The sequence below is a fragment of the Phragmites australis genome, chromosome 2, assembly GCF_958298935.1.
Source record: "Phragmites australis chromosome 2, lpPhrAust1.1, whole genome shotgun sequence".
NCBI lineage: Eukaryota > Viridiplantae > Streptophyta > Magnoliopsida > Poales > Poaceae > Phragmites > Phragmites australis.
The window spans coordinates 11,451,905-11,474,243 of NC_084922.1; the positions used below are offsets into that span (position 1 = coordinate 11,451,905).

At 43.8% G+C, this 22,339-nt stretch overlaps 1 protein-coding gene and 1 pseudogene across 5 annotated transcripts; one reads left to right on the forward strand and one right to left on the reverse strand.

Annotated features, from left to right (window-relative positions):
* The first annotated feature begins 563 nt into the window (after nucleotides 1–563).
* Nucleotides 564–13,281, forward strand: LOC133899593 (probable peptide/nitrate transporter At3g43790). 5 transcript variants are annotated; one of them, XM_062340618.1, is made up of 18 exons: nucleotides 696–814; nucleotides 2,520–2,628; nucleotides 9,091–9,131; nucleotides 9,250–9,310; nucleotides 9,512–9,614; nucleotides 9,703–9,805; nucleotides 9,889–9,942; nucleotides 10,063–10,125; nucleotides 10,637–10,686; nucleotides 10,777–10,852; nucleotides 11,051–11,251; nucleotides 11,416–11,503; nucleotides 11,681–11,766; nucleotides 12,085–12,192; nucleotides 12,429–12,473; nucleotides 12,571–12,659; nucleotides 12,793–12,836; nucleotides 12,977–13,281. In XM_062340618.1, exons 3-18 carry the CDS (start codon nucleotides 9,093–9,095, stop codon nucleotides 13,078–13,080), a joined length of 1,314 nt encoding a protein of 437 aa, XP_062196602.1. In that variant the 5' UTR covers nucleotides 696–814; nucleotides 2,520–2,628; nucleotides 9,091–9,092; the 3' UTR covers nucleotides 13,081–13,281. The 5 variants fall into 5 exon arrangements, with proteins under 5 accessions (XP_062196586.1, XP_062196593.1, XP_062196609.1 ...); XM_062340602.1 differs by lacking the exon at nucleotides 2,520–2,628 and having other exon boundaries at nucleotides 564–814; XM_062340609.1 differs by lacking the exon at nucleotides 2,520–2,628 and having other exon boundaries at nucleotides 564–814; nucleotides 9,512–9,572.
* Nucleotides 13,282–13,919: 638 nt separating this feature from the next.
* LOC133902841 (calmodulin-6-like) lies at nucleotides 13,920–16,882 on the reverse strand (annotated as a pseudogene).
* Nucleotides 16,883–22,339: the final 5,457 nt, after the last annotated feature.

Here is a 22,339-nt window from a genome sequence, read left to right on the forward strand (position 1 = left end):
CCAAGCCCTCTTAAATAGTTAGTTTAAATAGAGGGGAAATTAGTTCATTTTTTCTATTCCAATGGCTTTAGATTGGGCCTATTAGTACATAGGGGTTGTTTAGTTTTTGTCCCAACAGACCAAAGTAAAATTTGGCTAAAGGTCAAATAAGAGTGCTGCTAAATTTTGACCATCAAAATAGTGAATTTGGTCGACTAAAATTTTTGGCGAACGCTTTGGGTTAACTGATCAAATTTTTTCGAGATATAATTAAATTTTAATCTTAAACCAAATAAAGAATAAATTTTTAAGACACGATCAAAATTTGAATTAGCTCCTTTAACCTCTAACCAAACAGCCTGATAGTACCTGCCCGTCCAAACAAGGCCACATGTTGAAGCATCTGCATGGGATTCGACTTTTCCCGATGCGAGGAACGAGACGCACGTGCCAATCGAGACCAGGGCACCCGGCGCGCGCTGTGTGGTTCTGACCTCTCACGTACCTGGCGTGCGCGCGCTTACATGCGCGTCTGCAAAAGCGGCCTCCTCCTCCGCTCGTTACATGCTCAGTACAGGTGATAGCTGCCTTTGCATCTCCTTTACTGCCACTCTGCTCTAGCTGAGAGAGAGAGAGAGGGAGGAGGAGGAGGAGGAGGAGGAGGAGAGGGAGCAGGAGATGGCCACCGGCGAGAATGGTTCGGCTGCGCCATTGCTGGAGGCGAAGAGGAAACACGAGGGGTGCCCCGGGTGCCGGCTGGACCAGATCAACAAGACCAAGACCGGCATCCCCTACCTCAACTTCTTCTACATTTGGATCGTCTGCCTCACCTCCTGTACGTTAGCCCCCCTCCCCCCCTCTTCTTCCCGGTTTTCTCGATTCTTCTTTTCTTTTTTTAACCAATTTTGATTGATTCTTGGCAAGTGGTAGTACGTTTTTAGGCGTGCACAGGCACCGTCTTTCATCTGTTAGCTACTACTCCCTCCCGCATAAGTCATAATTTATTATCTTTGACCATTAATGGAAAAAAACCATATAAATTGACGGTATAATGTTAATGTTATCAGACTCATCATGAAAAATATATTCATAATATATAACTCTTTCTATTTAAACTAATATAGTTTTATAAATGTTATTAATCAAAATATCATATTGAAAACCGTGTCCATGACTCCATGTCCATATAGTTTTATAGATGTTAGATGTTATTAATCAAAAACTGCTGCCAGGGGTAAAGGGGATACCTAATAAGGTCAATATTTAGTTCATTTTAATAACTTAATTAGGTGAGAGTAAATCTCTACTTTATTTTTTAATTTTTTTTAGTTGATCGAATAATTAAAAAAATACAAAATTTGCTTCCTATTGCTGCCAAAAGTTAGCTAGAACGGGCGGAATGAGAGAACCTCCGTACGTTAATTCTGAGAAGGGCAGGACGCCGGGGAAGCCACCGGACTGCGGCTTGCCGTCCGGGTGAAAAAGATTGAGGAGCTTCACGGCTAGCTCCGGCCAGCCCCAGACTCCCCGCAGGTCGAGCTGCCACTCTGCAGCTGGTTGCTTTGTTTCACCTTCCACTGTCATGCGCGGCTCCGGGCAAGTAGGCAACGTCCAGTGGGGCTCCAGAGTCAGGCAGCTAAATAATGGGTACATGCTGGTGGCTCTTTTCTCCTTCAGAAGAAGAGAGGATATATCTACCTCAGCTTGTCAGACCTAATTAGACCTGCAGCTATCTACAGTACTGTTTCCTTAGGCAGTGTTTGATTGGAGAGCGAGGTGGGATGTGACGATTCTATTCATATATTTGAGGATATAATAATTCTATTCATATATAAATGCTTCTTTGGTGGGTGAGATGGAACAAGTCCATTTTAGTATCTCGGGCCCACTACCAGTGTTATGTTTGAAGTGGGACGGCTGTGTTTCACTATTTTTTTGGAACGACTCCATCCCGAATCTTTGAAGAATATTCCCTGATTCCGAACCATTTCATCCCACTGTTCTCCATCCAAACAGTTCAAAAACAGGATAGATCCGCTCCATCCCCTCCCGTCCCACCAACCAAATACTACCTTAGTTTTTGCACCTAGCCCCGACCGGGACGGTATTGTCCAAGCTTTTACAGGCTTGTTTGGAACTTTGGATACTGCTAATGCGGCCCGTGGGTTTGCTCCCCTGCTAAACCCCGTGGCTATTTAGATACCTCACGGGCTAAATTTTTTTTGGCCCATTCCACCCCCATCTCCGTCAATTCAAAGGGAGAAAAAAAACTCTTTTGCACTCGTGAATTTCTTTCCTCGTCACGCTCTCTCTTGCTCGCTCCATCTTGTGGGTCATGGGTGACTCGTTTCCTTCGTCAACTGCCTCGCCGCCTCCTAATGCCCACGGTTCGTGGAGTTCGAGGCCCTCATGGCAGATCACACACGCTCCTCCGATCGAGATGACCCATCTGTCATCATCTTGTACCTCGTCCTCTCCTTTTGGTAAATCATGCTCGGCATCCCATATTGCATCTTGTCTCTCAGCGTCTCATTTCCCAGGGCGTTCCTTCGACCTAGCCACTAGCATCCGAGTCAGCGAATGTTTGCAGGGTTGGCGGCAGCCTGGCTTCTTCGAGTTCCACTTCCACCACCAAGCATATGGACTGAGGTAGCACAATTCGTTATGGAGAAACAATTCAATTTTTTTTTAATTCTATCTTGGGATGTTAATGGATATGATTAGTGCTACAGATTAACTGGATCAAATGCATGCATGGATTTGGTGAATGTTTGTGCCAAGCCTAGCAAATTTCTGAATTTCCTCCAATGTTTCTAAATTATTTCATTTTTGTTGATTTTGTTTGGATTTCATTTGTTTGGGTGGATTTTTTCATCCTCTATCTTCCAAACGTCAAGAGGAGATGTCTATGGATTTGACGGGATGCCATTTGCATGATAAATTTTCCCGTCGTGATTTAGCTCCACATGGGTTATTTCTGCCTTGCATCCAAACATGCCCTAAAGGTATAGCGAGTCATTTCTTGATGTGTGCGTGCATGTACATATATGTATGTATATAAATATGTACACACATTGATACATACGGCCTGCACCAGGACATGGTGCGTGAGGCACGTTTTCGCTGCACAACACACACGGAGCGTGTTCCTTCACCTCGTCGTGCAGCCGGCATGCACGCGCGTATCTTGCAGACGTCGCTACCTCTCTAATATAATCGAGAAAAGAAAGAGGTACAGACAGATACATTGTTATCACTGGGAAACTGAAATGAATTCTGAAACAATAATGTGCGTGCCCGCGACGCGAGGGTAGCACTCAGCTAGGCTTTCGCAAATCGCAGTATATATGCCAGAAAGGATCAAGGAGAAAGTGACCTCCAAATATGTATGCCAGAAAGGATCAAGGAGAAAGTGACCTCCAAATATGTATGCCAGAAAGGCATCAGTCATCACATGTATAGCACGCACGCCCATCTAGCACCGGCGTTGCCTGCCGTCGAGATCATCGCCGGCGGCGACGCGCTGTTGCTCATCGGTGTTAGAATGATCTTGTCATTTAAATTTGCGTATAGAATTAGAGTGTGCGTAACATGTGTGCAGGCGTCCGTGCATCACTACTGCGCGTATATATACGACTGGGGAGTCGAGTGTCTGTGCCGTTGTGCGCACGTAAGGATGTGTGCGTGTGCAGATGCACGTTGAGTAGTCGTAGGCAGGATAGAGAAGCATGCGTGAATTTGTGTTGAGTCGTGGAGCCATGCATGCTTGAAGTTCTATTTATAAATCGATCGTGATAGGATTTATCACTTCTAGTTTATAAAGACTTAATCATTGATATATCGGTTGAATTATGAATTGACAGTGATAAATCTTATTATTGCCGGTCCATAACACTAATTGTTAGTGTTGTATCACTATCGGTTCGTGTTATAAATTGACAGTGATAAATAAATATCATTATTGGTCTATAACAGCAATAATAAAGAAGTATTATTACCGGTCAATAACACTAACCGACAGTATTGTATCACTGCCAGATCGTATTATGAATTGATAGTGATAGTGGATATCACTGATTGTTTTTAATGACTCACTGATTGATTGACCATTGAAACTCGTGAACCGTCAGCGATATTTTATTACTACCGGTTGTTTTTGAGCCGGGAGTGAAAAAGTGACACGGAAGACTCGCTCTGTAGTAATGGGGTGTTACTTGGGATAGTGGCCTGCACGTATTAGGGAGTACGTGGTGCATTTGAATCGGTCATGATCACTGAATTAGCTAGAGCATTATCATCAAGAGTCTATACAAGAGTCTCAGCTTACAACGGGAACAAGTGTTTAAAAGATGCTTCAATAGGTTGATAGATTTAAGAGCCTACTTAAGCATATATTTGGCTCCAACTTGCACGACAAACTCCAACATTTTTTTCTCGGAACAGCTAGCTAGTCATCATTCGCATGAATCCTCCCCCCAGATCATACGAATTTCCATTTGAAAAATCGTGCTTACTGGCCAACTCGTTGTCTTCTACGGCGACATTATCGTCTTCTCTGGCGATGTCATCTCCTCCGGTGAAGTTAGTGTTCGAGGTTTGGGATTTTGTGGGCACCGGGCCTTAGAGGATGGCCGGGGACATCAACCGGCCCGGCGGGCGGGACGACAAGGTTGCGGGGTGCCACTGGCTACGGTGGCAAAGGATCGCTAGTAGGCAGTGATGGCCGGGCGTTCCGTTTTGCAGTGATTAGAGCTAGGATATATGTGAACTGCTAGCTGATCTTGCACATTGGATCAAGATCGAAAGTAGGAAAGATCGAACGATTTTGGAGGAATAAATCATGTGAAAATTATTTAGCCATACTTTTTTTGAACTAATATATTCTAATAGGGTATTTCTTTCCCCCTCCAACACCAATTTTTTTCTCCCCTTCTCTTCACTCTCTTCTCCGATTCCAGCATGATCCGACCATGCCTTCTCCATCTCCAGTTAGATCTGATCGGATCTACTCCATCTCTGATGAGCTCCAGCAAGAGCGAGGGTTTAGGGTTCGGGGTTGACCATGTCCTCGGAATTAGATGGAAGTCAGAACCGTGGTCGACGGACGGGGTCAGCGGTGGGGGCGACTCAACCATGATAGGTTAGCGTGGTGGAGGGCGGCAATCACTCTAGAGATGGGAGGATGAAGGCAGGGCTTAGGCGACAAGGCGATGGATAGAAGAATGTTGGAGGAGGAAGATATAAGGGGATCATTAGATGAGAGATGGATCCGATGGCCCAAAATTCGGTTGCTAGGTGGGTTAAAATGTTGGAGTGTGATATAGATTGGGCTTCTTTTTTCTGACTTGCTCTTCCCCTTCACACTTCTGTTCTTTGATTAAGGATATCAGTGAGCCAAGTTGGGTCAAGGCCCCATGGGTTTCTGATCAGGCGAGGATAGGTTTAGGTGGAGAAACCGACCTACGGGGCCATTAGGTTGGGCCCCCGATCCAAGTTGGGTTTGGGGTCCTATTTTGCGTTCGTGGGTGCCCCGTGGGCCCCGAAATCCCACCATCCAACTCACCGGGCCACCGACCTCCACCAGCGCGTACACTCACCTTTGCTCCTGCACCGCTACCATGGTCACGGCATCGTCGAGCGCCACCTCACCCTGCACCCCGATGAGGCGCAACGCCACCGTGCCACCCACTGCTGTCGACCCGTCACTCCAGACCGCCACCGCCACCATGATGTCATCGGGCGCCGCCTCATCCCGCACTCCGACGAGGCACAACGCCACCCACCGCCACTGTCCCGTCGCTCCGGACCGCCACTGCGGCCATGGCACTGTTAGGCGCTGCCTCGTCCCACACCATGATGAGGCATAGCGTTGTCCATGGTGAGGAAGGTGTTCTCGGTGTGCGGGTCCATGACAATGCCACTGAGAGGGGCGGGTTCCAGGAGTGGGGCGGAGAGGATGAAGGCGCAGGGAGTAGAGTTTTTAGGTTTCAGGTCCCCTGTCAAGTCTTGGGTCCCCGTCGAGGTCGAGGTAAGGGTGATTTTGCACCCGGTTTGAGTTTCGGGTCCTGATCGGATTTCATATTTCAAGTTTCGAGTCGGATGCGTTCTTACTCCACCCGACCTCAACCTGACCTGTTGCCACCCCTATCTTCAATGCTTTCCCTCTTATCCAAAATTTTGTGGACTTTTTAGATTTTGACCCTTTTCAAATACTTTTTCTACGCATGGACCTATAGGAAAACAATATTAAAAAATAGACCATTTTTATGGCATTATGACTATTAGTGCCGTTGTTAATAGCACAACGTTATGATAATTGGCGTTATGGTAATTGCCATGTAACCACAGCACAAATATCATGGCGCCATGTAAAAAGATCTATTTTTAGAAAATATTTTCGCATCAGTTTATTTGTAGAATATGTTTTTAAAATGGTTAAAATGTAAAAATTTCACCTCAAATTCCTAACCCGAGCTCCTGGCACCCGCAATGATGTGGAGGCCCCAGCATCTGGAGCAGTTTGTTCCCCCGCGCATGTCGCAGCTCCTCCGTGTCAACCTCATCGCCATGAGAGCTGCTCCATCGTGAAGGTTCAACTCCCATCTCAACAGAGCCTTTTGCTTTTTCTGCTTGGTTCACGAATGATTGCAGCTGCTTGAAACAGTTAGTAGCTACCTACCTCCATCATTTGAAACGGTAATCACGCTGCCCCTGAGCGCCCAGATCGTACGAGAACCGCTCGAAGCGTCGACCGCCAAGCGGAGCGGTGACTCTGTCTGCAAGATAGATCGAGCTAGCCTCCACCGTGGCAGGATCGACAAGTAACGACCCATAAGAGCACTGGTTCGAATGGAATCGCACTTGTGGGCTTGTTAAAATCGATGTTCCGCATGGTTCGGCATCTACACAGTCAAGCTCAAATCCTGAACTCATATCTATACTCTGTAAAATAGACGAGTTATGATAAATTTAAACGTTCTTCATCCTACATCTTATCTTACATAATGATCTATAATCAAAATTGATCCTCCACCTCCCTCTCTCCTGTAACATAGAAAGTCATAGTCGATTAACCGATTAACAATCAACCTACTCTTCACGCATCGTCCTTTCTCGTCTTCCTTGATTGCAGCACACTCTCTTTCCTTCTGCCACTCTATTAAAAGATAAATAATTATCACATAATAAAATATCAAGACCAATCATCATTTTCTTCATCTCTTTCAAAACTATGATAAAATCGTATATTTCCAAAATCCAGCTACATTCTTTGTTCCCTACTAATACGTACATAGATCGACAAGAAATAACATCAACTCCTGTCATGTGTCGATCACCTCCTCGGATGGACATTGGCTACCTTCGCTCATTGGCTCGCACACCTCATCAATACTGGCCACCTCTATTGATCGATGACAACTATCTCTTTGACACTATCCATCTCTGTGTCGCACGCCCACCTAAATTCAATCATCGTGCAAATCCTTGCTATATTCTTTTACCTACTCATATTGCTATATCTGAATTGATTCCACATGTGTGAAACACATATGCAATGGCTAGTTAAAGTAAATAAAAAAAGTCACTTTTCTATCTTCGCCCTTCCGGTATAGTGCTGTCCAGGGCCATTGTGGGGAACCGGATCAGTTGGCCATCGGTGGCCATCCATCCGTCGGCCTGGCCTAAAATGAGAAAAAAAAGGATAAATTTCCGCATCTCTGAAATTTGTATTTTTTTAATCTTATAAGTCATATTTTTATCTAAATTTTTTAAAGAGTTAGATTATAGCATCTTCTACATCATAATTTTTCATGACTATTCGTTTTGAATTTTGAGGGCATTGCATCACGATATTTTTTGGATTTTTAAACATGTCCCTAGTTGGAAGGAAATATGGGGGCAACAAGAGTATAGATTTACAAATTTTAAAAACAGACGTATATATTTGCAAATTTTAAAAATAAAAAATAGTAAATTTCTGTCGGATGGCTAAGCGGACGGATGGACGACGATCGGAAGCCGGCTGTCCTCTGACGTTGTTTCAGCAACGTCAGAGGATCCGGTTCCCCTTTGTGGTTAGTTGCCGAGCGTGTGTGCGCGTGTGAGCCCATCATGTGTACGCGTGTGTCGGGTACCACTTTGTCAAAGACTTCTGGCGCCTCCTAAATTTCCAACTCGAAGATGCAAGCACTGTCCGCGATCTGTGGACTGTGCCGCAAGCTCACTATTATACCTTCCTTATCCTTCGTTGCTGGCACATCTGGAAGCACCGGCACGACGTCGTCTTTCGCCTCAATGCAACCATCAATGCCGGCTGCCTTGCCATGAGATATGCGTCGCGGGCGGACGCGTGGTGTAATGCTCTGTCCCCCCGGTTTGACCATAAAAAATATCAATAGCTGATGAGAGAGTTAGAGAGATGGAGATGAGTGGATCGTCTCCAGCATTCGGTGACAGGAAGGCGGCGCGGCACGAGAGGTGTCTCGGGTGCAGGCAGGAGAGGAAGGTGCAACAAGGACTTCCTCTACATTTCGATCGCCTGCCTCTGCGCCAGTATGATCCATGAACCTCTTCTGCGTACAGACATATCGATACATAGCACTCTGATTGTCAGAGTCAGACTCGCAGTGATTTTTCTTACAAGAATACACAAGAGAGCTGCACATCTTCTTAGTAAGACAAAGAATTCAGAGTGAATCGTCATGGCTTTTAGAAGTAGACAAAGAATATGCCGACATGCGCGTATTAATAGGTCTAATCCGTCATGCTGAATTGCTGATGCTGCGCTCTGTTCTTTCGCATTGTCCAAGTCAGTACTGGTACTTGCTTATTCATGGTGCAGGTTGGGTTTTTTTTAAGGGGTTCTTCTGGGGAAGATTCTTTGAAGAAACTACTCTAGTTTGGTAGTGGTAGCTTGTCTTTCCTTTAATATAGTGGTTGCCATGTAACGTCCGTGGATTCAGATTTCAGCATATATACTGTTATGGGCATATTAAACATTCGTTGGCAACAACATAAAGTATATGCACAATTTTTACCTGTTTTTCAGTTCTATCGCATCAAATTAGTTTTATCTGTTGTTGATTAACCCCTCATTTTTTGACGTTCCAGCTATGCCAATCCAGTCATTGTTCCCTTATCTATATTTCATGGTATGCATAGATGTTTAAAATCTCATCATTTACCTTCATTGACATACTAAAAGCTTGCAACTCATTGAATTCTGAAATATAATGGTTGTCAACTGTTTACTATGTTGCAATACAACAGATCAGGGACTTAAAAATCGCAAAGCAAGAGCAAGACATCGGGTTCTATGCTGGTTTTGTTGGTGAGCAATGTCTCCTCTCATGGTTGAGAATTCACATCTAGTTTTATATATTTTTGTACTCTTAATCTCAGGTCACATGTGCATTGCCATCAATTAATTGAATAGACCCGTAATTATTATCGCTGTTCGACGATAGTTGTTGTCACTAGTAAATGTCTTGCTGACTGTAATTTTCTTGCTGACTGTAATTTTCTCTTCAAGGGGCAACTTATTTCCTTGGAAGAACCATCAGTTCTGTGCCATGGGGCATGTTTGCTGACAAGTATGGAAGGAAGCCCTGCATTGTGATCAGCATCCTCTCAGTGTGGGGAACATTCAGTCAAATCGTGAGACCATAGTTAGCTCTCGATTCAACTGGACTGAAGGAAATCTTGTTTTGATTCTTTTTTCAGGATTGTGTTTAACACACTCTTTGGCCTTAGCACAACCTACTGGATGGCAATTGTAACTAGGGGGTTACTTGGGTTGCTCTGTGGTATACTAGGACCAATCAAGGTAACTGATGATGCGGATGGCTGGCCCAAATAGCAAATGACATTTAGGTATTAGATTATCATGGCTGCATCTGCATTTTCCAGGCCTATGCTACAGAAGTCTGCAGGAAAGAGCACCAAGCTTTAGGAATCTCTCTTGTAAGAGCATTCCCTGCTATTTTTCCATTTCAAACCTTCAGCTTCTTCCTTTGATCAAATTTTCAGTTTGTAATGTTTATATTTACTTGTAGCTAACTTAGGTCTAACATTATGTCCTAGGTTACATCATCAAGAGCGATAGCTCTTGTTGTTGGACCAGCTATTGGAGGCTTTCTGGCACAGGTGAGGATAATTGCACTTCGATGGCAAGAAAAGTAAATTTTTTAATACTATATGTATCTGCATCATGCTTCACTTCATCAGAGCTTGACCTCTCACATGTATGCAAAAGAACTCAAGTAAATACCATAGAGTTACAAAGAGGATAGACTGTTCAGCTACCAAACAATAATGTTCAAGTTCAAAACTTCATCCAACAAGCAGACTGCGCCGTAGCGCAGTGGCAAAGCTCCAAGGAGGAAAAGGCTTTGCTCCGAGGATGGAGTCAGCCTATTTATGGGCTCCAATGAAGGGCAGGGCAGTGGCAAAATTAGACCCTTTTTTAAAAAGAAAAAACATCCAACAAGATTAAGTTGGTGCAAGTATATTCTTTGGTTACTTTCACACTTTTGCCAGCTTATTAACTATGATTAAGTCTTTCACAAGAATGGAGATGATTTGTATCTAATAGTCCAATAAAGCAACTATTGGACAAATACATGACTAACATTATCTACCCTCTATCTTGTATTAGCCTGCACAAAAGTACCCATATCTTTTCTCCGAGGAGTCCATATTTGGGAGGTAAATCATTGCTCATACTATTTCTATTATATTAGTTTTCATATCGTTTTGAGCATAAGATAAACCTTTGAAATTTGCATCTACTTTCAGGTTTCCATACTTCCTTCCTTGCTTCGTCATATCAGTACTAGCAGCAGGATCATGTATTGCATGCATTTGGCTTCCGGTACACCACATCATCTCCTTTGTATTTTTTCCCTTGAACATCTAACTTGCAACATCCCTTCAGAAAAATAAATGAAATATATCAAGAATGATATGCCGCCGTTCAGTACAAGTATCCAGTACTTCCACAGAAAAGGCATATTTCGAAATTTGCATAAGATTTAGAGAAAGTTCCTTAGCCTGTATCCCATTTTCTCAGGAAACGCTGCACTTTCACCATGATGATAAAGTAGAAGCTATTGATGAACTGGAGGCACTAGTTAGTGACTCGAACTTAGAAGGTGGAAAAGCTAAAGAATCTAGAGGCGAATCTACAAAGAACCTGCTAAAGAACTGGCAATTGATATCAGCAGTAATCCTATACTGTATCTTTTGTCTCCATGACACAGCTTATCTTGAGGTGATCTCCATTCCCTATTTCTGAATCTTAATTACGTGATCATGAGAGTAACTTCTTCAATAAAAATTCAAATTAGAGGATGCCTGTGCGTCATCGCAGTTCTTGAAATAGATACTAAGCTTCACATGGCGAATGCTAATATGTTCTCTAAATATCATCTTCAGACATTTTCACTCTGGGCAGTGAGCAGCAGAAAATTCCGGGGCCTGAGTTTGACCACCCAGGATGTGGGTACTGTGCTAGCCTTCTCAGGTATGTTATATGTTTCCAAGTTTCTAGGCTAATAATTTTTGCACATGAGAAGCAAAATGAATTAAATTAGCACATAAAAAGCATGCGTCTTTACCACTTCCTGGTTCATGCGTCTTTACCACTTCCTGGTTGACGTTGAATTATTTACCTGACGACTTTTTCATTTGATCTTTGTAGGTTTTGGTGTCCTAGTATATCAACTTGCTGTTTATCCTTTCATTGCCAAGTATTTTGGACCAATCAAACCCTTCCGTCCTGCGGCGGTATGCGAGATATACATCTTTGTGGGGTTTCCTTCAATACACCTTTAAGAAATTTTATCAAAATAGTTTTATGTTAAGTGGGGAAACAAATATGCATCAACCTAATAAGATAAATAAAATCCATGGTTAGATATAGATTTGAATATTAGGCGGGGGAGAATATTGATTAATTTCTTTTTATGAAAACTATGGGGGTGTGCCCTACATAAATATTTCTAAAAGAGGTGTATTGAAGCAAATTCCTATCTTTGCTAAGATAATTCTTTAATCTGATTTATCTTTTCAAGTACCAAACTCAAATGGGTGTTTCATGTGTAGATTTTGTCTATACTTCTCCTCACAACATATCCCTTCATGGCCAACCTACATGGTCTGGAGCTCAAAATACTTATCAACACAGCTTCGCTTTTGAAGAATGTGTTCTCTGTGAGTCAGTTTCTTTTATCTCTTTTATTGCCATTTTTATCGCTATCGGCAACTAGAATAGGGAAATTTTGGATCTCATCTGTGCTGACATAATTCCCATTTCTGAATTCTGATGTAGCAAAGAGAAAGAGTACAGATAAAAATGTATAGCAATCTTCTTAGAGAAAATAAGCTCAGTCATTTTACAAGGAAAAATTTATCATGAACAAATTCTGATGTATATTTGAACAAAACAGGCTACGATTACTACCGCCTGCAACATTCTGCAGAACACCGCAGTGGTAAGCTTCAATCTTGTCTACTAGGCTTATTTGTGTCAATACATTTGCTCTATCATTTTTCTAGCTTCAAACTTCTCTGATGATGAAACATGTGCAGACTCAAGAACAAAGAGGTGTTGCAAATGGCATCTCTGTGACTCTGATGTCAATGTTCAAAGCTGTAGCTCCAGCTGCAGCAGGAATTTTGTAAGTACTATTTTTTTTTTGTCTGGACAAAAAAAATACTGTTTTTTCACAGAACAATAAGGTCCTGGATTAGCTTTGCTTAGCATGCAAATGTACTTTCCAATCGCTTAGCTTCTTTTCTTGCCTTCTACAGGTTTTCGTGGGCTCAGAAGCACATAAGTGGGTTGTTCTTACCAGGTACATAAATAACACATAAATGGCTCCTCCAAGCTTGTTAATTGCATTACTTCTGATGGCATTTCCTTACCTATAATGTCAGGTGATCAGATCCTGTTCCTTCCTAAGTGCATATTCTTGTTTCGTTATGCAACTTGCAGGTGATCAGATATTGTTCCTGGTGATAAACATGGTGTCAGTAATTGGGCTAGTTCTGACATTCAAGCCGTTTTTCTCCCTGTCAGATGCGATGAGGCGTTCTTAGCTGTGTATAGGTAGTTTGACTTGTGAATTAAATCAGGGACACTGTTAGATTGCAGGCCTGGGTTTAAAATTGCAAGAATTCATGTAAAGTGTTATTTAATCAGATGTAAAGGGTTGTCCCAATTTTTGTGTAGAGTCTGAAGCACCAGATGTTTCATTGTTATGATAAAATGGAATTGAGATCAGCCTTGTTGTCTCTTTATATCCTGGGCTCCAAGTCCTAACTAGTGGAGTTACATATTATATTTTTCAATTAAAATGGCTCCATTGTTTTCTTTTGAATATGAACAATTAGCTTTCATAAGAAGTAAATGTGCAAATATGGGGATCTGATAGTATTCAAAAAGTGCTATGCACTATGTGGATTTCAGGGTGGCACATACTAGCACCTATCGGAGGTGGCAGCGAGCTAGACAGCCACCGGGGGTAGCAATTGATCGGGTCAATTCTGGTAATGCTATCTTACGGTGTTTGAACTTTGCTATCTTCATAGCAGTGACCAACTAAATGAGCATTGTCAACTATAAAAGAAAAAGGAAAGCCAGGCAAACATGTTCAGATGATTTTCCAAAACCAGCAGCTTGAAGGAATCTCAAAGTTATGTTGCAGGAAAGCAAGTACAGAATTGCTACAAAATCATAAGGAAAACTAGCTTGTGTACAGTACAGCATGAGCCATGAGGCATGAATACAATAGGAAGTCTTGCAATGTAATGATCGTTTCAGTTCGCTCTAGTCACCCACAAACTAGCATCAAAACAGAAAATGATTTTGGTCTGCGACTACTGAAGCTTCCCCATCGATTCGGATGATACTAAAGCTCGCTTGGCCATCATGACTTTCACGAATTCCTCATAGTTAATCTGGCCATCCTCATCTCGTCAACCTCCTCATCAGAACTTCTCACCGAGGTTGGTCATGACATGCCGAAGTTCAGCAGCAGAGATAAAACCATTCTGATCCTTGTCAAACACACGGAACGCCTCCTTGAGCTCCTCCTTGGAATCAGTGTCTTCAATCTTTGCGGGCCATCAGATTGAGGAATTCAGGGAAATCAATTGTGCCATTGCCGTCAGCATCCACCTCGTCAATCATGTCTTGTAGCTCAGCCTCAGTCGGGTTCTGCCCTAGAGAACGCATGACGGTTCCCAGCTCACTTGGTAGTGACACATGACGGCTACGTTACATAGCTTTGATGCTAGGTCGTATCCGTTGCTTAGTTTGTGTATAAACTTCTATTGCTCGTTGCATCCTGACCCAGCATGGATTATTATACAAGACTCTCTATTTTTCCATTTTAAAATAAAGATACGTAGCTTTCCGATATATTTGAGAGAAAAAATGTGATGCAACCTGGAAAGAACATACCCTTGTCATTCAAGTCTGGGAAGAACATACCCCATGCCATTCAAGCCCAGGAATCGTTCAACTCGTGATGTACCACTTTTTCATCATTAAGGCTTGTCTGTGTTACGACAAAATAAAGCAATGGAACAGCAGTAAAGCAGGAAGAAATGAACCTTAATTGCAAATTTGCAATGGCTACAAACAAATTTGTCAGTATTTAGTAAGCAAAACACTGCCAAAAAGTTGAGACGGCAATAATTTTGGTAATTGCTTAAATAGAAACCCAATTTTGCATTAACACAAACAAGTTCTGGAACATTTAACATCAACCGAAAACCACATCAACGAATCACATATCCTTCTGAATGAAGAATGTATAATGGAGTTGCCATGGAATTTTTCATGCATATTTTTAGTTGTACACATCGGCTCCGTACATGGTTTGTACTGCATCGGTATGAGTATCGTGAGATAGCCACTAAGGCATGTACTAGACTAGAGTGGGCAGCCAAGAGCTCTTTATCTAGTTTAAATGACAGTCTAGACTCCGCATCTAAGCCTAAGCAGAATAACCGTAGCTAAGAGGGACCAGGAGTAAAATCTTATACTACGGTTGTATCAGCTTGATGTAACAACGAGAGTTAATAAAACTCCATTTTCCAAAAAAAAAATAGAATTTTTCCAACTCGTTGAACTTGAAAACATAGCAAGTTAGCATCTCCATAACGTGACAAATTGCTACATACTTCAAAACTAGAACAGCATCCAATAGCAATGTAATGAGACAACCTGACTGTCGGTGACACAGGAACCAGGAGTCCCTGAGTCCCGAGATCAGATCAGCAGGTTGTCACGTGGCGCCCTCCCGCAGGGATTATCTCCACGAGGTATGAGAAGACCAAGTCCCGGGAGAGGGTGCTCCGGGCCATGAACAGTGGTACCCGAGTACCTGAGTTCTCCGATGACCCGAGAAGACCAAGTACCGGGAAGAGAGTGCTCGGGGCTGCGAACAGTGGCTCCCGAGCACTCAAGTCCCCCGACGACGTGAAAAGCCAAGTACCGGGAAGAGAGTGCTCGGGACTGCGAACAGTGGTCCCCGAGCACCCGAGGACCCAAGGGAAGTTAGTTCCGGGAGAGAGTGCTCGGGGCGGCGAACAGTGGCCTCTGAGCACTCGGTTCCCCGAGGACCCGAACAGCCAGTTCCGGGAGAGAGTGCTCGGGGCCATGAACAGTAGCCCCTGAGCACTCAGTTCCCTGAGGACCAAGAAATGGCATATCCGGGAGAGAGTGCTCAGGGCGGCGAACAGTGGCCCCCGAGCACTCGGTTCCCCGAGGGCCTAAGAAGTCCTTCACCGGTGCCCCCCACAGAGGTTCAGCGGTGAGATGTCAACTGGTGAGAGGCCCGATGCTGCATTTAAGAGGGCGCGTGGCCTATCACTTCCAACTACTCCCCCCACGCTCGCTGTCAGTCCCTACCACAGTCTGGCAGGAAGGCGTGGGGACATTTAATGCACAGGTCCTATCGCGGGACATCCGGCGCACCTCAGGATAACATCGCGAAGCCCAAGGCGCCCCGTCTGTCGTCCTGCTGTGTCAGGCTTACTCTAACCGGGCGGGCACGCTGGGCTTCTTGGTAACTGCCCGGTGAGCACTCCCCGCAGCACCTGTTGAAAAACGACATGATGACTTACAAGACTGGACGGGAGGGTGTTTTCAACCCTCCCCGTCACCTCGCGCAACAGCCCATGATGGTTACTTTCCATTTATGGTGCCTTGGAACTCGCGCCATCCCTTTCTGGGCACGACATCGTCTCGACGAGTATAAAGGCGGGACGAGCACCTCGGAGAACAATGAGGCCAGACTGAGTGAAGTCAAGTTCAGAACAGTAGCCAAGTGAAGCACAGACAAGCCCGACGAGCACCGAAGAACAAGGAGCACGAAACTCTAGACTAGACAAACATTCTTGTACACAGCAAATGCTCAGAGAGACATTTTCAGAGTATTTATAGCATACACACAGGAGTAGGGTGTTACGCTTAATGCGGCCCAAACCTGTCTAAAAATCCCCTGAGCATTTACTACTTCCTGCATCCGATCCTTTCACTCCACCTGCACCGCATTTACGCCCATTTATTTCACCTGCAAAACGGATTCAGAATCATCCCCCCTGCCGAATCTCAAAGGGGGTCCCTCCGGATCCCTGCTAGAGGAGTTCACCCTCCGACACTGACCTTGCATATTCGGTTCAGTTTATTCAATTAGATGTTGTTCACAGTGATACTGAGTAATGAGAAGAAGGTAAACCAAATAGCCAGACAGATTACCATGAATCAAGAACATGGGGGAGGGAGGGAGGGAGCAAGAGAGGAAGATGTAGCACCGTCGACATCCTTGTCGAAGAGACTGAAGGCCTCCTTGAACTCGGCGATCTAATCATCGGTGAGCTGGTCCTCCATGGGCCGCTGGTTGGGGTGGCGAGGACAGGCGAGGGGAGGAGAAGCGGCGGCACGAGCTGGTTCGAATGAGTGACTTGTCTGCTAGATGCGCCTTGGTTCAGAACGCGACTCCCTCCAGTTTTTTGGGCGTTTGCTGATGATGCAATTTGATCATTATTTTTTTATTAAAATATAATTATAATATTTAATAAAAAAAATAATATTATAAAATTATTTTTTAAGATAAATTTATACGTATGATTTTTAAGTTTTCAAACTAAATATTTTAGAAGTTATTAACAGTCAAAACTTTAAAAGTTTGATTAGATCTTAATTAAAACATCAAGAATTTATAACTAAGATGGTGAAGAGTATTGAGTAAATTTACATATAGATCATAATGGTAAAATTAGTAGAAAACTACAGCCTTATCACAAATAAAGTTTATAAAACAACACTTCCATTTTATAAAAGCACGCTTACTTCTATCGGCAAGGCGGGTTATTTTCTCTTGGAGGCGACGGATATGTTGGCATGTGGTGAAGGTCTGAATCTGACTTCCCGACGGCTCTCTCCTAGTTACTTTGGAAACCGATTGCTTATAAATTTGTGCTGCACTCGAATCAAATGAAGAAACAAGAAGTCGTCTGGCATTGTTGATAAGGGCAAGTTAAATTGAGCGCTAGTGAGCTCCGTGAGGTTGAGATTAAGCATTGTTTAGATATCAAAATGAAGCAGTGCATTGTCTTGCGCAGAGTGCATGTAAGATGTCTTCTGATTAATGACTCAGACATGTTCCATTTGTAATCGCGCAAATCCTCCGCAATGGTTGTACTATGTTTTTAGTTAATAAAAAAAAATCACATCAGATCGCAAAAGAAAAACACTTACGTCACACCAAACGAAATTGACAAATGGACTCTAAAAGTGAGGTTTTTTCAGCATGATAGACACATCGTTATATGAGGTGTGCTGGTAGAGTGGTGAGGGGTTTAAACAAATATGAGCCTTTTCTTTAGGCATAAGACAATGCCTAAGGTTTTTTTTTCGGAGACGAAAATCCCATCGTAAAGAGATTTTCGTTCCCTTCAGCGCTCCAACGGTTTCCCTTTACGGTTCTCATCATGAAAGTATTCTCAAGGTTATTCTCTTCAGGACCGAATTCTTTCTCCTTTCCCTTCGCGATTCCCCTCGAAGAGAAGCTGTTGGAGATAAGAGAAAATAAAGGGAATAGGAACGGAAAAGGGAATCGAAAAATGAACGAAATAAAAAGAATATGGTTAGAGATGGTCTAACAAACTCATCAACCATTCCATGTAGGTAATCACATTGTGTCCGCTTAATTAATTTTTTTTCACTCTATCAGAGGGTAACTTTCTAAATAACACCCATCTAAGCTACAGTACTCAAATGCCACTAGTCCCTATCAAACTTTGTTCATTTGCCACTATTTTCAGCACCACCTGGCAACTTTTCACGTTTTCCAAGCCGTTCTGACATGGCACCTCACGCGAAATGACACCCCTGCCCCCTCTTTCTCCTTCCATTCTTCTTCCTCCAGGTGCCAAAGGCAGCCGCCGATAGCGCAGGCACACACTTCGTTCCTCCTCGTCTCTCAGGCCTTCCTCCACCATCGTTGAGGCCATCACTGTCTCCACCCCTTCCTCGTCACCATCTCCACCCCCGACCACGGTACTAACGACGTGGAGTACTGCGCGGTAATTGGTGCCCTCGAGCTTGATCAAGGAGCTCCGGGTATCGCTAGAGCCTGCGGGGCACGTTGGCGAGTCTGACGTTCATCCCCTGGAGGTTCTTGACGATGGGGGGGGGGGCATGTCCATGATGACGCTGGCGATGGACATCGAGCTTGCCAAAGTAGTTGAAGACGGGGACCATGCTCATGCAAACGTTGCAGCCGAGCACAAATGGGTACATGGCGAGGTCCTCCTGGGTGAGGGAGGAGAGGAAGTCGCCGAGGGAGCGAAGGAACTCATTGTGCTCATGCATGGACTCGACGGTAATCAAGAGCTTGAGGCTTGCTAGTTTGCACTATTAAAAAAACCCCTTCACTGTTGGCTCATAAAAGGGGTTTTACTGTCGGTTTTAGAGCCGACAGTGGGCAACGGGCAGTGATAGTCCAATGAAGGAGTTATCACTACCGACTGAAGGTTTCAGCTGGCAGTGATAGTCGGGCGCTGAATCGATCTTTTTGGGGCTGAAAAAATTGATTTTTTTTTTGCACCCGAGGAACCCCACGCCCGCTGAAAGTGCATCTAGGCCCCATAAGTGGGTTTTGGCTTATTGATGACAAAACGATTAAGGATATAATATGTTTATCTAAGTTATGAATAGGTTTAAGTCTTAGTTGAGAAGACATATGACGTTTGACGCCCGTCGAAAAGAAAGGAGAAGCAACTAGGAGTACTCAATAGGATCTAAATTCTTTTATTTTTGAAATTGAGTCTAGGATAGCCGCTCTATTAAGAGGGTTGCATTTGATTGCTTGATTAGTGTCTCAATGCTCAAGATATTCTTTAGAACCAACAAGTTGAAAGACACACTCACCCACAGACACCGGGTTAGTTTTGCAAAATACTAAGTCCGGAGTCTCCGGTGTTCACCAGATACTCTGGTAATCAATATTTAGTCCGGAGTCTCCGAGGTAGACTCCGGCAGAGGGTGCTCGGTTCCGATTTATTTTTGTTAAAAAAGGACCGGAGTCTCCGGTGTTCACCGGATACTCCGGTAGATGGTGAGTTTTAAGGCCGGAGTCTACGAGGGAGACTCTGTCAGAGGTCAATCGGTTAAGTCTTTATTTTTATTGAAAAAGATCGGAGTCTCCGGTGTTCACCGAATACTACGGTAGGAGAAAAATGTTTTAACCGGAGTTTCCGAGGGAAACTCCGGCAGGGGTGTCTCAGTTACCATTTATTCTTTTTTGATAAAAAGACCGGAGTCTTCGGTGTTCACCGGATACTCCGGTACCTGGAGAGGCCGGAGGGTCCGGCATGTCTCCGGACTTAGTCTTTTTGAAAGCCCTGTCAGGACTGGAGACTCCGGTAACTTAACAGAATTGTAACGGCTAGTTCTGACACGTTCTGTGACCGTTCTGACGCCGTTTTTGGATTTGGAGCCGGATACTCCGGTGTTCACCGGATACTCTGGTCAGGCCTGACAGAACAGTAACGGCTAGTTTTTGAGATAGGGCTATAAATACTCCCACACCCCATGACATTAAAGGCTTGTTGTTGCTGGTGAACTCTAGACTCCTTGAGCACTTTAAGAGCATTCAAAGTCCCTCCAACCACCTCTAGTACAAAGTTTACAAAATTTAGTGAGTTTGGGTTTGAAGTGAGATTAAGCCACTTGAGCATTGAGTTCTTCCTCGAGCATTCGCTGTGATCTTTACTCTTGAAGCTTTGTGCTTCTAGACGGCAAGGCGTCGCCCGTAGAGCACTCAATCTTTGTGGAGTGCCATAGGAAGTTTGTAATCGACTTCAAATTGAGTAAGGGAATTCTAGCTTGATCTTTGTGGTCGCTAGAAGAGGATAGGGTTGGAAAAGACCCGGCTCTTTATGAGCTCCTCAACGGAGACGTAGGCACTTCTTTGTGAGGTGGCCGAACTCCGGGATAAATCTCTCGCGTTCATATTTGTACAATTTACTTAATCGTGCGAATTTGTGAATTTACCTATAAGTTACCTTAGTGATCATCTTGCTAGTTTTAATTGTTGTTTTAGCTCTGTGATATCTAGTAGACATAGCTACAACTTTAGATTCTAGCTGATCACTTCAATTCGTAGTTGTTCTTGATTTCCTGTATAGACCGGAGACTCCGGACTAGACCGGAGTATCCGACCTTCATCGCAGTATCCGACAGATTTAATCCGCTGTTTTAGTTTTAATTTTCAGAAAAGCTTATTCACCCCCCCCCCCTCTAGGCACTTTCACCCGCACCGTCACAAGTCACGCGTTTTTCACGCGAAATATGCATGCGTGCGATTCGTGGAACTCGAACTTGGAACCTCTTAGCTTGCGCGATACGTCCATACCATCTCACCACAGAAGTATCAGTGATACCATTAGCATATGCAATCATTTTGACATCTTCTGTCTGAAACTTTAAATGATTTTTTGGATATCTAAATGATATCAAATGAAAAGGTTTTCAACTATAAAGTTGTAGATCTCGTCGAGGGCTACAGTGATGATTCTTTTCGAATGGCCTTTTAGTACCAGTCCATGATATGAACCAGTAGTGATATTCCATCACTACCCGCTTGTAAGAAATCAGCAGTGATGGGCCGGCATATTAGCCTATTTTTTTGTAGTAGTGCTGCCTGGTTCGATGCCGAGGAAGGAGAGGAAGGCATCAATGAAGGGCGGTCTTAGCTCCATTTGCCATGGAGCAAAATCTCGTAGGGACCAGATGGCATTTGAGAACTGCAGCTAAGGTGGATGTCATTTGGAAGTTGATTAGCCCCATTGTGTCCCTATGCCAAATCCCGTCATGCCACAATAACATGTCTGTTGGAGCTTGTTGTCCATAGTAAATGAACATACCACCACTAAGTAAGAAATCATCAAAGGAGACATGTCATTAGTGACGGCTTCTCAGTACGCGTCACTAATACACTATTAGCGGGTCTAGTACCGACCCATCACTAATGTGTGGTTCAGGCCTGGACCCAGCAACGATCTGTCACTAAAGATATTAGTGATGGGTCATATTAATATCCGTCACTAATAATTCAGTCATTAGTAGCGGGTATATAAGGCACACGTCACTAAATATAGCCTACTCATTAGTGACGGGTCGTTATGAGACCCGTCACTAATATTAAAGTAATTAGTGATGTGTCGTAGTTATTACTATCATTAATGACTGACTCATTAGTGACGGGTCGTTATGAGACCCGTCACTAATATTAAAGTAATTAGTGATGGGTCGTAGTTGTTACGATCACTAATGACTGACTTATTAGTGACAGGTGTACTTATCACCCGTCACTAATTTCTGCCACTCCTATCTGCTCGACCACTCTTATCCGGCCATTTCTCTCTCTCAACCACTCTCATCTTCTCTCACGTCTGCTCGCCTCCTCCTCCCACCGTCGCCTTTCACACCTCGCCACCGACACTGTCGCCATCTTCGCCCTCCACCACAGCCCGACGTACGCTACCCCCCTCTACCAGCTAGGGTTAGGGCGATGGATCAAGGTAGTGACGGGGCCTGTTGCCATCGCCGTGGTAGACTTGGATGGATCCTGATAACTTCTCCATTGACTCACGCATCAGATGTACACTACCCTCTAGGTGTTCCCCCACCGGTGTTCCCCCACAGGCCACGATCGAGACCGATCAGAGTAATCTTTTTTCTTTTCCTCTTTTATTGTTAGGCTCATAGTAATACTAATTAGGACACAACAATTTAATTGAGTTTATAGTACATTAGACTCAATTTATATCATCCTATCAT